This window comes from Nymphalis io, chromosome 23, assembly GCF_905147045.1.
Source record: "Nymphalis io chromosome 23, ilAglIoxx1.1, whole genome shotgun sequence".
NCBI lineage: Eukaryota > Metazoa > Arthropoda > Insecta > Lepidoptera > Nymphalidae > Nymphalis > Nymphalis io.
In genome coordinates, this window is record NC_065910.1 from 5,401,236 (window position 1) to 5,419,153 (window position 17,918).

Consider the following 17,918-nt stretch of genomic DNA (forward strand, 5'->3'; position numbering starts at 1 on the left):
TGAGAATTATGCTTTAGTGGAATTAAAGAGCTGGATGCAGGAGATATTTACAGTCGCACAACGAGCCGGTTGGCGTGGTTGGTGGATGCCGAAGGTTGTGGGTTCGATTCCCACCCAGGACAGATATTTGTGTTGTGTTGTGTGTGTTTGTATATGTCCTGACAAACAGACATGTCTGTCAGGACATATACATACTTGTATACACAAACACAGGTGTTTGTGTATATAAGTATGTATTTACAAAAAAAAAATAGTATATGTATATCAGTTGTCTGGTTTCCATAGTACAAGCTCTGTACAAGCTTAATTTTGGGATCAGAGGGCCGTGTGTGAAAAATGTCCCAGGATATTATTATTATAACTATATTTACGGTCGTTGAATATATATATTTGCAAAATATAGGTATATGTTTTGTTCACCCTACCTAATCGAATATATTATATCACATTTATATTACAATAAGATTCTTCTAAATAAGTAATTAGTTTAATCAGAATATAAACCAAGATGTATTTAGAATGACTACTACATAGCAAATTATGGTGATACAAATACACAACACTTTTACGAATCTATAGATTCAGCTAGCGTATCTCTGAATTTAAAAACTGAGATCTTTTTTTTTGATGCACAGTGCTGCCACACATTGAGTTGGTATAAAAATATGATTGGAAACCCGATGATTGTTTCTAATTATTAATTAATGAAACAAATGTTTCATACAATTATATTTTTATTCAATCACTAATATGTTATACATTTTATATTATCTGAAGGAAGAAAATATTAAAAAAAACAAAAATCTGCCAACCTATTATAAGACGCTTCGCGTCTAATATTCACATTCAGTTCACTATTTGATATTATTAACAAAATGATGATGTTCTCCCGAAAGATTTCGACTACATCATATCAAGGTAGACTTGTCTGTGCAGGAGCTATTATATTAGATGGGGAACCCAAGCAGTTCAGGCATGGTCCGTCAACTTTGCTACTTTGCAACTGTGCTATCGGGGGCAGAGGAGTATCAACTACCGGACGTCGAAAATTTTTAATAAAAAAATAAATGTACCTGTTTGTAATTACAAATTATGGTTTTAGATTTCAATGTATTTTTTATGTTATCTAGATTTTATGAAATTTGAGTACAATCACCGGGAATTAATCATGGACCGGGAGCTTTGGCGCACTTTGGGAGACGTCTATGTTCAGCAGTGGACCACGATTGGCTGTTAATTGATTGAGTAAAATCACAGATAAATAAAAGAATAATTAAACGTATATAACTAAACCTATCTATTAATATACATACATAATACATCATAGTAGATACTTATAAAAACACAAAATTAATTCATACAATCTAAGTCACCTTTCGTTTAATATCAACCCTAAAGTATTTCTTTATAAAGTTCCATAACATACAAATAGATACATATATTAAAGTGAAAACAAAAATTAATAATAATAATAAAATAAAAACTAATTCGAGTTCCAAATATTCTACCCACGATATATTAGCGCCAGCGGCTCGCAGATGCTTAGCTCCGCCGTGACGTAACAAGTGCTCCGTCCACCAGACGGCGCGCTCCAATGGTGACTGGGGTTGATCATTTATAAGGATACGCAGTCTTATTATATTCTCACGATATCTAGAAAAGTAAAATAGAATTTGTAAAAAATTTTTTAGAGAATTGTATACAAATTTGACTATATTACACAAGCAAATTATTTATCTAAACGTGTGTGGATATGTTTCTTAACAGACTATTATGTCGTTAATGAATATAAATTATTATTCACACCACAAGGGGATCTATTTATATTCTATTTGAAAGATAAAAACATTTGTTTGAAGTGAAAACTTCTTTAGGCGCGGTGCGCTGGTTTGTCGTAGGGGATAGATTTGTGGCTTCGCTTCACCGATATGCTAATGTTAATATAATGAAAGTTCGTTTGTTGTAAGTTCCAATAATTTGGGTATTATGGAAATGACGATAATAGTATGTACAAATAATATAAGTGTATTTTAACTATTCTCCACAATGGTATAACACCGAAGACATGGAGCAGAAGTGTGGTGGTGCTGTTTTTCAAGAAGGGCGATAAAGCTCTTCTGAAAAACTACCGCCCCATTTCACTTTTAAGCCATGTTTACAAATTGTTTTCGAGGGTAATCAGGAATCGTCTTGCCCGAAAATTCGATGACTTCCAACCCGTGGAACAGGCTGGTTTCGAAAAGGCTTCAGTACCGTAGACCACATACACACACTAAGGCAAATAATACAGAAGACCGAGGAATATAATCAGCCTCTATGCCTAGCGTTTGTGGACTACGAAAAAGCCTTCGATACCATCGAGACCTGGGCTGTTCTGGAATCCATGCAGGGATGCCTAATTGACTGTCGGTATGTCCAGGTGGTGAAGTGTTTGTACGAAGCCGCAACCATGACCGTCCAAGTACAAGATAAGAGCACAAGACCAATCCAATTGCATCGCGGGGTAAGACAGGGAGATGTAATATCACCGAAACTCTTTACCAATGCATTGGAGGACGTCTTCAAGACGCTCGATTGAAATTGTCGTCGGCAAATTGCGATTTGCCGATGACATTGTCATCATGGCGGAGACTCTGCAGGATTTGGAAGAGATGCTAAACAGCCTGAGCGATTCTTCAAGACAAGTAGGTCTCGGGATGAACATTGAAAAGACCAAAATTATGGCAAACCGTCATGTATCCCCGAGACCAGTGGTCGTAAATGGCTCTCCACTTGAAGTTGTGCAGGAATATATCTACCTGGGCCAAACTATACAACTTGACCGGCACAACTTTGAGAAGGAGGCTAAAAGAAGAATACGTTTGGGCTGGGCGGCATTCGGGAGGTTACGTCATATTTTTGAATCGTCGATCCCACAGTCGCTTAAGACCAGGGTCTTCAATCAGTGCGTCCTACCTGTAATGACTTACGGTGCCGAAACGTGGACACTTACCGTAGGACTGGTCCACCAATTTAGAGTCGCTCAGCGAGCAATGGAACGCGCGATGCCTGGGGTTTCTCTGGCAGATAGAATCCGAAATGAGGACATTCGCCAGAGAACTAAAGTCACCGACATCGCGCTTAGAATTAGCTCGCTGAAGTGGAAGTGGGCTGGTCATGTCTCCAGGCGCATTAATGGCCGATGGAGCCGACACGTGTTGGAGTGGAGACCACGCTTAGGGAAACGTAGTGTAGGAAAATAGTGTGTAGGAAAATAGTAAATCCGTAATAAATACCAATTATATCAAGTAATTGTTTAGTTGTGTTTACTCCTCTTGTGATTGAAATAGGCTATGTATTTGTGTGTCTCTTGTGTGTGAAAACTATGTGAGTCATCGTTTAACCCAGAAAAGCCTACAAGATTTGTCATTTGTTTGCCTTAGTTCCGTGCAGTTTTCAATACTTATCTATATTTAATATACAAATTTTAACTCTTGCAAGTAAAGACAATTTAAATTTTTTATCATTAATTATTAATTGTAGTCAACAATTATGTAAATATTATCAAAATCAAAATATTCTCTAGTCAACTTTATTTTTGTAAGTACTTTTAAAACGTTATGAACTTTTAAGTATGAGGAAAACCACCAAGAAAGTCAATGGAATAATAATATTAAATTATTTTTTATTTTTATTTTCATGCTTTTTCATCATCTTTATAGACTTTAATCGAATTATAAGTACTTATCCATTTTTTATAAGATTTCAAAGTATAGAGACAAAGTTAAATGAAAAATTAAAGTTTCTAATTATATAAAAATACTTGAAATTCACGTCAGTTTATGTCATTAAGCCAAGTGACTGCAGTGGCGACCTTACCACGAAGCAACAATTCTCTACCAAACGACAAATCATACTTATTAAATATTTTATTTTATTACAGTAAAAATCTATGACGCAACTCTTAAATTTTTAAATGCCATAAAATTAAATAAAAAATCACCTTTTGTCACCCGCAACAGTTACAACGGCATTTCGGAATTCATCTTCGGTTACAGATGTGATATCAAGTTGAATTCCAATTTCAAAACGTAGGTATTTCTGTACATTGTACCATTGATCTGCTAGCATCGGAATACCTATGAGTGGTACTCCAGCATTTATTGCTTCATCCGTAGACTGCAGACCGCCTTGAGTTATGAATAACTTTATATTTGGGTGTTCTGGAATGATAATGTAATATAAATGGAGCGAAATAAATAGACCCAATACGCCAAATACATAGTACGTTTTGTAAGTGATATTTAATATTACAGGCTTATATTTTTTAGTATTATTTGTTTCTTTTGTATTGCTTTTCGTGAATAAACATTATTTGTTGAGAATAAACGAAGTATAAATTATTTTATTTTTACATCTTTGTTCATCCAATATAAAAAAAATAAAGAATTATATTGTGAGACAATTTGTTAACATTTCAATGCCAATGGGGATCTGAATAATTCTGACGATTATAAAAATATATTTAAAGGTTATCGTTGTTTTGTTTGCCTATTTTGTTTTAGTATCGATCGATAAGAAAAAAAAATTCTTTAATGGACGTCGTAAGTTATTATTATTAGACCATTTGCCTAATATATCATTGTTGCTGGTAGTCATAATTAAATTCAAATATTAAGGATATAATTTACATAAATATAACGCGATTTAATTTAATGATTTAATCTTATGTTTTCTCTCTAGTAAACATCTTTCAGAAAGTCAGTCAAGACCGTTTTTTAAATGTCTACTTAAAATTTCATTAGTAAGCGATATATTATTATTTGTTTTAAGTAAGTGATAAGGTCGATCCAGCCTCATCCATGCAGATATCCTTGGATTGAGAATAGTAACATGAATTTTAATGAAACGAAATTAATTCTGCGGCTTCGGTCTGGGCACATCCCATGCAATAAGTTTGCATTTCTGATGCGGAAATCAACTTCTCCAAACTGCTCAACTTGTAATGTACCTGATGATCTTTTGCACGTATTGATGGAATGTGCTCAGAACGAATCTCTTAGAACTAGACTTAATTTGGATATAAAGTCTGTTGAACAATGCAATGTCATTCTGTCAGATCCGACGTCAAATCTCGCAAAAATGTTGTCCAAATTAAGTCTTAGATCTGTGATTAATTAAGGTATTTTTAAGTTTAATATATTATATTTTGTACCCTCCTAAGAATTCTCAACCAGGGCGGCATGTTCGCTTATGCGAAAAAGCCCTTTTTTTTTAGAATAAAAAAAAAAAAGTGATAAGGTACAAATGACGTAAAGGAGTATACGACGTATGTATGACGTAATGACGTAGGGATAATATTTCTTACAGCGTCAATGTATATGGGATGTTTGACTAATTAATAAGAGTCTTTTTATTTGTACGTACGTGGATTAAGCTGCAATTGAAGGGATTAGTGATAGGACTTAGAATTCAATAGTACTTTCAAGTTATCAATTAGTTTCAGATAATATACTTAGAACAATATTAAGGTATTTGAACTATAAACTTACTAAGGAGATCTGACTGTGGCAGCCACTTGAATATTTTAATATTCTTCGTCTGTCCTGGTAACACGTCCTTATCCCACTTCCACAAAACGTTGTAAGGTAGCTGTGAAAATACCTTCACAAACATTTGTATCACCGCCGGTGGCAAAACAGAAGGTGTGACATTCGTTCCCAAACTAAAGTAAATGACACCATTTTTAGAAGAATCCAGAAACGACTGTAGATCCTGTAAATTGAATCATAAATGTATCGTCGTTTCGCTCTTTTATTCTTTTCTAACCTCTACTGTAATGTTTTTTTTTTCATTTTAAATGGTAGAATAAATTTATTTTTGTTGAATTGTAATAATTAAACAATAATATAAAATACAAAAGTACAGAAAATGTTCTACGTAGTTTAAATATTTCAACATTTGATTCTTCGTTTGTTTATATTTGATCCATTATGTTATGTCATTAGTAACCAAATACACAGACAGGGCAACTCCTGCAAGCTTTACAAGTATTATATAGATTACAATTACATGTACGTATTATATAACAATATTCATACATGCAAAGCGCTATGGCAAATCAGCTGTTGACGAATCTAAATGACATTAAAGGAATAATATGTATTCTCTTGGCACAACTCGATTACATTAAATATTACTCAATATCAGCTGTATTGAAATAGCTACATAATTTAAAAAAAAAAAAACAAAAAATATAATATAAAGTATCAAATTACGGTATTAATTGGTTACCTTTGGTAATTCTTTAGGTTCTGTCATATGTATTCCTCCTATGTAAATCACATTTGACGGCACTGGTTGATTGTCCACCCAAATTGGGTTAACATTTAAAAAAAGCATATGAACATTATTATTTAATTCATATAGCGATGGAAAATCAGAACCGAATAACGATTTCAACATTTTATTCTCTTCTTGCTCCACTTTCCACTGGAAATTTTCAAACCACCAATGTTTATATAAGTTCTGGAGTTTATCCCAATTCGTGAGATTATAAAGTTTCTGTTGTAATTGTGTTGGATATAACATTGGATGAGTACAGGCACCAACAGTTCTATAATTAAAATTTAATCCACCGAATGAACTGACTTGTATCACTGGTACTTTGAAAAAATGTGAATATACTAACGCTGGATTTGTATAAGCTTCCAGCAGCAACAAATCGAATGTTTTCGTTTTAATAACATCTTGAACTTCTTTTGTTTCTATTTGAGACGTAACGAGCTTAAATATTACGAAAAATATTTTTTTTATTTGACTATATATGTCTTGTTTTGATCCAACGGATTTACTCCGAAATTCATCTTTCCACAATTTGTATGATAAATCGTGTACATCTATTTCTGTTAGATTGCTTGGAGTTTGTCCTGGCGGGTAAGCGGGGTCGGTGGTGATAACAGTGACCTCATGACCTCGTCTTGCTAGTTCATGTGTCAGAGGTCGAAACACAACTTGGTGACTAATCGATGGCGTGGGAAACACTGCTAATATTCTTACAGCACTTATATCATTTATGTTTAAAATAAATAAAGTACTTAAAAATATCACTGTCGTCATCTTCGCAAAGGTTGCTAATACGAAATGATTCATTAAATCTCTATTCACATTTAAATATGTAAATGTAAAGCAATTTATTTCAAGGCTATTCAGTCACCGCTTAATTAAAAGTACTCAAAAAACATAATATTTATTTAAATGTATTTTGAAATTTTATTTTAGATCATATTACCTTGCCATATTAAAATTTTTTTTCCGTAATTAGTTCTAGGGATGCCCTAAAACTAATTACGGAAAAAAAAATATTACTTTCGAGGGAGCTAAGCTGTACAACGGGTTACCGAGAGACATTAAAGAGCCCACATCTATGGCAAGTTTCAAAAGACGTCTAAGATTTTATATAACAAACAACATAGTACAATAAATATATATAAATGATAAAACAATAATTTTAAAAAATTCTAAAAACAAAAAAAAAACTGTCTAAAAAATGAAAAAAAAAGAAAATGGAAAATAAGGAAAATATATATTTAAAAATAAAATAAATAATAATAATAAAATAAAATGATGAACAGATTTCATTAAATATGCCGCATCCATACTTTTGTATTCCTGAGGTGACACGGCGGGCGATATGTTTAACAAGCTCGTCGATCGAGAAGAAAAAATTTCTATATATACCTTCTTTATTATGAATTTTTGTAACACTGTACGCTTAGATTTTTATATTAGTTTGTAACTTTCTCATGTAAGTGAATTTCTGTAATTCTTTATGAGAAATAAATTCTTCTTTAAACTTAAACTTAATTTTATTGTAATTGCAAAGTTAAAAACGGCATTATTTATTTTATTTTTTAAATGAAAATATCAATGCCCAATTTTGCCCCCACCGCATTCATTCGTGTACTACATATATAAATTAATTAAAAAAAAAGTCGTGTGCAAATAAAAAATATTATTAGTAAATGGTGATTCTGTAAAAGACAGATAGAAACAGTTATTAAAAAATAATTTATTTGAAAGTTCAGAAACTTCATTTCTAAAAATATAATTTAATACAGGACAATAGTATTTTTTTTTTTTTATAGAATAGGAAGGTGGACGAGCATATGGGCCACCTGATGGTAAGTGGTCACCAAACGCCCTTAGACATTGGCATTGTAAGAAATGTCAACCATCGCTTATAGCCAATGCGCCACCAACCTTGGGAACTAAGATTTTATGTCCCTTGTGCCTGTAATTACACTGGCTCACTCACCCTTCAAACCGGAACACAACAATATCAAGTATTGCTGTTTTGCGGTAGAATATCTGATGAGTGGGTGGTACCTACCCAGACGAGCTTGCACAAAGCCCTACCACCAGTATACAGTATTATTTAATTGTTAAAAGAGACGATTTTTATTCGCGCGTCATTTACGGAAGTTTAAATGGATGGATGGAATTTATTTATATTAGACAATAGTTTGTGATTGTTTTTACGCTCGTTTTTTTTATTGTGACATTATCATTGTTTCAAATCGCAGACGACATTTGCTTTAGTTATTTGCTGTTACGACCCGTCTGTACTCGGTCTCGCCTACTCGCTTTTTGCGCTACTCTCCGAACAATCTGATTATTATTTGCGTTTTAGTTGATGATGTTGAGGTGCATAAATTGTCGCATGCGCATCAACAGGATGCTCAAACATGTTTTTTCGTTACAATACTCGATGCAAACTCTTCTCGCAAAATGGGAAGCTTTGCAACAGGTAAGTACTTAGCTATTTATTTACTTTTATGGCCGAGTCCTCTTAGGATAGCAATTACGACGATACACGACATACAATATAGGACTTATGCTTAATAAAAATTAAACTGTACCCAAATAAATGTCATTTTTTCATCAAATTTTTCACAATTTTACAGATATATTAAAAAAACAAGTTCTAAATACACTGATTTATTTTTATATATAATATTCTTATCATATTCCTACTATTATTTTAATCTTAAATACACACGTAAGCTGGGACGCATCTTAAGTAGATTTTATAGTATTAATAGTAATTATTTCATTAATATTAAGTGCCGATAAGAATTCTATTGTTTTAATGATAAATATCTAAACAAATAGTGTAAGAAATCCACGTCTGAATATATATATATATATATATATATATATATATATATATACCTATTTATAATTGTTATTACTCATGAATATTCATAACATAACACTTAACATAATACTTCGACGAATAAGTGAGACATTACGTGTAGTTGTAAAAAATTAAGCGTAGTTCAAAGGACGACCAACAGTTGTAAAAAATAGAATTTGATAATTATTGGAGAAGTTTATTATTAAATTAAGCAATTGAATAAACATGGAATAAAGCAAGGCAAGCCTTTTGTTTAACAATGAAGACCGACTTTAAAGGTAACTAATATAAAAAAAAAATTGTAATAACAAAATTAACTTTAAGTGGCATAAGTTAAATTCTAACCGCGCTTGTAAATATCAATAGGTACCACGTTGATAAGAGAAACATATATAACATTAAACCCAAAATTAAGCTAATAATTATTATTTTTTGTAGCTAAGCCAAAAAGTATATTTTATTCTTTTAATATTAATTGACGATTTCGAATAATAAACTCAGAACAAATGACAGATCCATTGTCAATAAACCCCGAGTCTTTAAGCCCCCCAGGGTATATTTACCCCTCCAGTAAAACGTAAAGCTTGTGCTAGGAGCGGTGGTGACAATAGTCCAAGTGGTAAGGATCGAAACCGCGACTGTTATATCTTGCACTAGGTGGCCCGTAAACTATTGTGCTATTGACTTTTCTGTATCTATGATTGACTACCTCGTTGGCCTAGTGGCTAGATGTAACGCCATAGACCCGGAGGTCCTGCCTTCAATTCCCAAGTCGGGCCAGTAATATGTTATTGGGTTTTTCTGTCAGAAAATTCTCAGTAGCCGCCCGGATTTTGGAAGTTGGAAGTATATAAATAATAATTAAGACATTTGTTTATATCAAACTATCATAACACCGGCACTGAAAAGAAAGATACAATTTGTATTTTCCTTGTTTATCTTGTAAAATTTGTACACCTGTTCAGTCACTAGACCACTTACCTTTATCGATAATGATGCGTTTAGTAATATCTATTATTTGTTTATACTGTAACTGTTATGTCTTGGTGTTTTATCAATTATTATACTAGCTTAATAAGATAAGAAGGCCCCAGCTTAGTCGTTTTTTTGTGTTTCGTCTGAAGAATCATTATTATTTCACTAACAAGGAATAAAAAGACAAATACAAGTAAAAAAACCTTCTCCTCAAAAGGGAGAGGAGGCCTTAGCCCAGCAGTGGGACATTAACAGGCTGTTACTGAAGTAAAAAAAAAGGAAAACAAAAACAAAAACTATTACTTAATAAAAAATAAAAATAATAGCATGCTATATAAACATACTTGCGGACCTCAGCATGATGCATGCAAAGGGCGGTCTTATCACTCAAGTACTGATCTCTTCCAGACAACCCTGCATTGAGATACACGCAGGACCTAACGGGCGAGCGCATTATATATACATCACATATATAATTAATATTCGTAATAGTTAGGTTTCGTAATAGGTGCTTGATTTAATAAAGTTGATATAAAAGATTATAATATAAGATAGAAAAGCGAGGTATTAGCATTCTTTGATTCTCATGCAGTATTTAAATAACTATGTCGTGTCGTGTGTGTCATTCCGGATCGGTGTGGTTACTTGAAATTTTAATTAATCTTGTATATTAAAATTTAGATTTTTATGTAATCACCGTAATTGTGTATGTTTGTAACAAAGTTCGAAAGAAACGAACTTTAAACAATTTTAATTCAACACCGGAACCACTTGTTGCATTCTAAAAATATATACAGATATATATGCATTCGCTGATTCATTGAATGTTTTTATTATTTAAAAGTGACTGCATATTTTATCCTACATGTCTACAAGATAATATTGTCTGCTGATAATGTATCAAATACTATTATTTATATTGTCGCCAGTTATTGTCTGCATCAAAAATGTTGTATCCTCGTGACGACAATAATCTTTAGCATTCTTGCTCTTAATTTTACGGTAATTAAAAAAATGATTGCGTATTATATCAAATGGAATGTATTTTTATTCAAGTAACCCAAGATACTACATCTTACGATTAGCTCGATAAAAAATATAATATAATAAATACTTATTGATAAATATATAAATATAATAATTATACATTAAAAATTAATTACATTAATATTTATATATGTAAAGATAGAAAAGAATAGAACAGAATATGCTTTATTGTACACCAAAAGAGTTACAGAACCATAGTTTTAAGCACAAACATAAAAAAACGAAAACTATTAATGTACAAAAGGCGGTCTTATCGCTAAAAGAGCGACCCCTTTAGACAACCTAAATAAAGCGGTAAGGAGGTGTACTCATCAACTCAATGACTTAATAACTTATATTTTATTGGAGAAACAAGTATTTTATTGGAGAAACAAGTCCTCCTTATGAAATAGCTACTAGTTACATTCTTCTGTACGTGTGTATGACGCAGATTTTGGAATATTGTGTGTTTGTGAGTTAGTTGTGGCTTAGATTGGACCCAGTGGGTGTTACCGCAATTAGATTGCATGATGGTTTTGACAAAAAAAAAAAAAAAACAATTCTTTTACACCCGAAATCAGGACAGGCAGGTTATATAAGAGATACTATAACATAATGTATAAAAGCTTAAGACAACATTTTATTTCAATAAAATGTGCAATAAAAATTCAATAAAATCATCCAAATAAAAATACAAATAATAAGTGACATTAGGAAATTTTGCTTTTAATGGTAAAATATGCTTTTATTTATTTAATTATTTTAAACATAGATACGGTAATTACTATTATGATTCATAAAGCTAAAAATAAAACTAAAGATACTAATTCTAACTCATAGTATATATTCATAAAAATATTAGCACCGGCGGCACGCAGATGCTTGGCTCCGTGACGTAAAACGTAATCCGTCCACCACACAGCACGTTCCAGCGGAGTCTCCGATTGCTCCTCCATAAGAGTACGTAATCGTACTATGTTGTCTCGAAAACTGATAAAATAATTTAACATCATCAAAACTGCTTAAACAAGATAAGGAGAAGACGACAAGGTAGATAGAGGAAAGTGCGTCTCAATCTGGTAGCAAAAACTGACACACTTGATGAATAAGATACATTATTATTAATAGGATATGATTTGATTTTCTATGTTCATTTCGTTTTCTTTGGATATCCTTCATCAAACTTACAATGTGTCATTTTCTAGATAAATATTAAAATGAGCTTCCACTATCCACTACTATTACACAAAATAATTAATGAGAGATGTAAATCAGTCAGTAAGAGAAATCAATTATTATACGCGATTAAAAATTTACCATTTTTATTAATTACTTACAGTAACAGTAACAGCCTGTGAATGTCCCACTGCTGGGCTAAAGGCCTCCGCACCTCTTTTTGAGGAGAAGGTTTAGAGCTTATTCCACCACGCTGCTCCAATGCGGGTTGGTGGAATACACATGTGGCAGAATTTCAGTGAAATTAGACACATGCAGGTTTCCTCACGATGTTTTCCTTCACCGTCAAGCACGAGATGAATTATAATCACAAATTAAGCACATGAAAATTCAGTGGTGCTTGCCCGGGTTTGAACCCACGATCATCGGTTAAGATTCACGCGTTCTTACCACTAGGCCATCTCGGCATTAATTACTTATATGTATAATATGTCCTACAAGCAACAGATTTAGATTTTTAGTGCAAATTGGATAAAGTAAAAAATATACCGTTTGTCACTAATAACTTGTGCAATCGTATCATTTAATACATCTTCATTCAATGTGGCCATTTCGAGATGTATACCAATTTTGTGATAAACGTATTTTTCAGCATTGTACCACTGATCCACTTGCATTGGTATACCAATTAAAGGTACGCCAGCTCTAATAGCTTCGTCTGTGGAATGCAGCCCAGCCTGATTTATGAATAATTTTATATTCGGTTGTTCTGGAATAAATTGCGAAATGTACATATATGTTTTATATGTTCAAGAATTATAGTAATTAAACAATTAAAATGCATGAATTATCTTAAAAACTAAGTAATGATCCGTTTGTTATGAGACTTGCAATTAGTGGTAGGATATAGTTTCAAGACGAACAGAAGCTATATCTTTATGTTCACGGTTTTTATTTTTATGGCACTTTCTAAATGAATACTACCAAAACGATTAAAGGATACCATGGGCCATATATAATATGATAAAGTTGATCTAGATTTCTAAAATATCATTTCCAAAATTACAGTACAGTACAGTAACAGCCTGTTAATGTCCCACTGCTGGGCTAAGGCCTCCTCTCCCTTTTGAAAAGAAGGTTTGGAGCTTATTCCACCACGTTGCTTCAATGCGGGTTGGTAGAATACACATGTGGCAGAATTTCAATGAAATTAGACACATGCAGGTTTCCTCACGATGTTTTCCTTCACCGTCAAGCACGAGATGAATTAGAAACACAAATTAAGCACATGAAAATTCAGTGGTGCTTTCCTGGGTTTGAACCCACGATCATCGGTTAAGATTCACGCGTTCTAACCACTAGGCCATCTCGACTCTTCCAAAATATTATTTTTCAAACAATATTAATTGTTATTAAAAGACCATATTCATTTACGTCGTTTGTACAAAACATTCGTTTTGTACATACAAATTGATTTTTATACATCACAATCTAAACTAAACCTTTTAAAAATATAAGATTCTCAAATAAATGCAATGAACAAGTAACCGTCGTGCGATGTATTAGCACAGTATATATAATTGAGCTCGATACTAATTGTATTGTAATATTTGTTTGTAAAAATCGTAGTTTCTGCTTGTGGTTTCACTTGGATGTGAGATCAGAAGATGTTAGTTAACCTACATCCTTTTCTTTAGACCTGAAAACGCATTAGAATGATATTCGGTTAAGTAGTTAAGACGTGATAACGCAACAGACAAACAAACTCAATTTTGCGTTTATAATATTAGTAAGAATAATTATCGCTAAAAAAAAAAGATTAAAGAGAGAACTTATAGCAAGATAAATATATTTGTTTGTTTTGTTTACAAAGATCATTTCGAAATCATTAATTATATCGAAATAATTGGTATTTGGGTATTTTATCACCATTTTTTCATATAATACTAACTCACTTAATAAATCGGCTTGTGGAAGCCACTTGAATGTATGTATATTTTTTGACTTTCCAGGTAAGACGTCATCGTTCCACTTCCATATAATATCATATTTTAGTTGTGAGAAAACTTTTATGAAAATTTATATTTTTTCTAGAGGTATCAAAGAGAGATTGATACTTGTTCCGAAACTGAAGTAAATTACACCGTTTTTCGACGTATCTGGTATAGTTTGAAGGTCCTGTAAAAAAAGGAACATTTCATATCGATTATGGGAATAAATGTTTCGCTTTTTAAAATAATGTCCGGCTAAATATTAAGGAGTTTAGCCTGTCCACCTGGTGTTAGTATATAATACAGAGTAAAATATAGTCTACAGTCGCAGGATAAAATGTCCAGTCCAGTTAATACCGAGTCGAAGATTTTTTTATATTATGATTGGGCAACACTGTCTGTATGAAAATGGTTTTAGAAATGAACGGTTTTAGAAATTTAGAAAAATGTCTAATGTGTTTGTAAATTAGGTCTTAATGAATATTAGAACAATTACAGTGGTGCGAGCTATAATTGATAAAGTAAAATACCTTAGATAATCTTTTTGGTGGTTTTATGTCCATACCGCGTATATAAATGACATTGGGTGGTACTGGTTGGTTGTTTAACCAAACAGGATGACTATTTAAAAATAGCATATGAATGTTATCACACAATTCATTCAACGTTGGAAAATCTGAACCAAATATATTTTGCAAAATTTTATCGTCTTTATTAACTTGGTCGAAGACTTTCTCGAGCTGCCAATAAGTTAAAAAAAAATTAATTTTCTCCCATTTTGTTAAGTTATAATATCTTTGTTGCAATACTGAAGAAAACAAGAAAGGGTGTTCCAAGGCACCGACTGCTTTGTAGTTGTGACTTAGGCCACCGAACGAACTTATCTGTATTACTGGCACTTTAAAGAAATATGAATAAATTAATGCTGGCTTGACAAAAGCTTCTGTAAATAATAAATCGAATTCACCATTCCCTTTCTTAATAAGATCTTGAACTTTTCTCGTCTCTAATTGAGCTAAGACGAGTTTCAATAGTATTTGAAGCGTTGTTCTCACTTGAGAAACTATATCAACTGTTTTTTCATTAGGCGCTTTTGCGAATTCCTCTCTCCACAATTTATACGATACATCATGGACGTCAATTTCTGTTAGATTATTTGGTTTGACCTGGTGGGTACTCAGAATCTGTAGTTATAACTGTTACTTCATGACCCTTTCTTACCAGCTCATTTATCAGAGGTCTAAACGACATTTGGTGGCTTATGGAAGGCGTTGGAAACACTGCTAAAATTTTTGAGCACAAAGTATAATTTATATTTAAGCAAAGTAAAATTAAGAAAAAATTTTTTATCACCATTTTAATTTTTTTTTTTATAGAATAGGAAGGTGGACGAGCATATGGGCCACCTGATGGTAAGTGGTCACCAAACGCCCTTAGACATTGGCATTGTAAGAAATGTCAACCATCGCTTATAGCCAATGCGCCACCAACCTTGGGAACTAAGATTTTATGTTCCTTGTGCCTGTAATTACACTGGCTCACTCACCCTTCAAACCGGAACACAACAATATCAAGTATTGCTGTTTTGCGGTAGAATATCTGATGAGTGGGTGGTACCTACCCAGACGAGCTTGCACAAAGCCCTACCACCAGTATATTGTCTAGATAGCATCTGATTCCTTCGTCTTTATACGACTATCTCAAAATTCATGAGATAGCACTGATATAAGGTTATAAGATATAAACAGAAATATTTTATATTAATTATATATCATAATTGCATTTAAGCTGCCGTGATTACAAGGAATATTACATTTAATGAGATTCTATTATGTATATGTGTTTCAGCTCAGCTCGACCTTTTCAACATTATCCGAGCACTTGCTGCGTAAATAAAGTACGAAATTGTCCATTACTATGCTGAATACATATTATATGCCAACACTTGACTCGCTTGTCACGCGTTGTCATTATACAGCAAAGATGTTTGGATCAATTGGAGTATTTTAGTAAAAGTAATAATGGTTTTCAAAATCAATAGGATTTGTACATATTATCATACAATATACGATGATGTACATATTGATATCTGGTAATTTGATTAGTCCTTTGCAAGTATGAAATATTTGCGACTTGATGCAAGATATCCGGTTTTATAGAATATTTTAATGTCTGATAAGAAATAATTTTTCATTTTATTCTATTGGGTTTTCTTCTTCCTATTGGAAAATCCAATCAGGCTAGGTTGGTAGGCTAGGTTTGATAAGCTGTACTCGTAAAATTGATGTATAGGTGATATCTTATCACAAAAATTATGATATAAACATAAATGTCTCAAATAACATAGTAGAAAATCAAAAGGATTTTTATCCAAATTAATAAACACGTAACAAGGTTACACGAGGCATCGAAGCGAGTTTGCCGATGTTACTGTCTGACCGCGCGTGTGTCGGTTCCAAAAGGTCGGATTCCATTCAAATCGCCCGCGGATTACGCAACAAAACACAAAAAATGTATAGTCACGGTTATTGTTAATTTTTTTATGCTGATAATGACCGGCAATAATTTGGGAAACGAACATACTTACGTTATCTTGTCGCATTATATCACGATAAAGTAGGTACAAATGACACACTGATGTATATACCTGGAGCCGACTGGAGCAGCTAGTTATATGAGTATATAATTGTATACATAATAGCTTATATTTAAGAAACTTTCAATTGATTTTTTTTAATTAAACTTCGTAAAAATCTTCATCGTTTAATAATAATATGTAAGCCTATTCACATATTCAATCTACGCTTTTTCTCTCAATATAATTAGATCTCCATAGATAATTTACCCGAAATAACACAAACCGATTGCACGTCACTTGTAACGTACAATAATTAATCATTTGTTTAGTATTACTGCATCGCCAAAGTATTGTAATAAAATAAAGATTACAGGAGTGGTTCGATAAAAAAAAGGTAAACTTGTTAGTTATTATCGTGAACTAAAAATAAGAAGGATTAAAAACCACAGGTTAGTTATAATTAAACACTGAAAATATCACATTCATCTCAATTTTAATAAACAGAGAGCAGTTAAGTGGATATTGTGAATAAATGAATGATCGGCCTTCACTGTTACCTTATTTAAATACGACGAAGTTGAATGTAATGAGATGTTCAAAATTGGCTAACGCAGCGAATTAACTGGCTTTAAGTCGGTATAAATATTAGTATAAAACATAAACTGTAAACTGAAGAAGTTATAAAACATCTACGAAAACACAACCGAAAATAGAAGTGCGGCGAACGAATAGCTTAAAATATTATGAACGCGCACTGAGAACTACTATATTATTATTATTCTTTTTTATATTTAAGTTAGTGTGTCTAAAATATAATGCAAAGTCATAATAATAGTATGTTTATTTTTATCGTAAACATGATTTTGTAAAAAAAATATTTGAAACTCATGCTACCAATCAAAACATCAAATATATTTACGTTATCGACCTTGTACATTTCAATATATAAAAATAATAAAAGGTTAGGTGCGTTCGTTGTAATTTAAAAAAGCTC

General features: G+C 32.4%; 1 protein-coding gene and 1 pseudogene across 2 annotated transcripts; both read right to left on the bottom strand.

The window, feature by feature from the left end:
* Positions 1 to 815: 815 nt before the first annotated feature.
* Positions 816 to 7,102, bottom strand: LOC126777522 (UDP-glucosyltransferase 2-like). Of its 2 annotated transcripts, XM_050500563.1 has the most exons (4): positions 6,274 to 7,102; positions 5,532 to 5,754; positions 3,983 to 4,202; positions 816 to 1,653 (listed from the first exon to the last, which is right to left on the bottom strand). In XM_050500563.1, the coding sequence occupies exons 1-4, from the start codon at positions 7,096 to 7,098 to the stop codon at positions 1,365 to 1,367; spliced, it is 1,557 nt and encodes a 518-aa protein (XP_050356520.1). In that variant the 5' UTR covers positions 7,099 to 7,102; the 3' UTR covers positions 816 to 1,364. The 2 variants fall into 2 exon arrangements, with proteins under 2 accessions (XP_050356520.1, XP_050356521.1); XM_050500564.1 differs by lacking the exon at positions 816 to 1,653 and having other exon boundaries at positions 3,979 to 4,202.
* Positions 7,103 to 11,934: 4,832 nt separating this feature from the next.
* On the bottom strand, positions 11,935 to 15,527 carry LOC126777602 (UDP-glycosyltransferase UGT5-like; annotated as a pseudogene).
* Positions 15,528 to 17,918: the final 2,391 nt, after the last annotated feature.

Excerpts from the sequence above, each read along its gene's own strand:
- LOC126777522 (XM_050500563.1), bottom strand. The coding sequence starts at position 7,098 with ATGACGACAGTGATATTTTTAAGTACTTTATTTATTTTAAACATAAAT. Across the intron at positions 5,755-6,273 it reads AACCTAAAGAATTACCAAAG|GATCTACAGTCGTTTCTGGA; the intron begins GTAACCAATTAA and ends TTCAATTTACAG. Across the intron at positions 1,654-3,982 it reads ACTGTTGCGGGTGACAAAAG|ATATCGTGAGAATATAATAA; the intron begins GTGATTTTTTAT and ends TTACTTTTCTAG.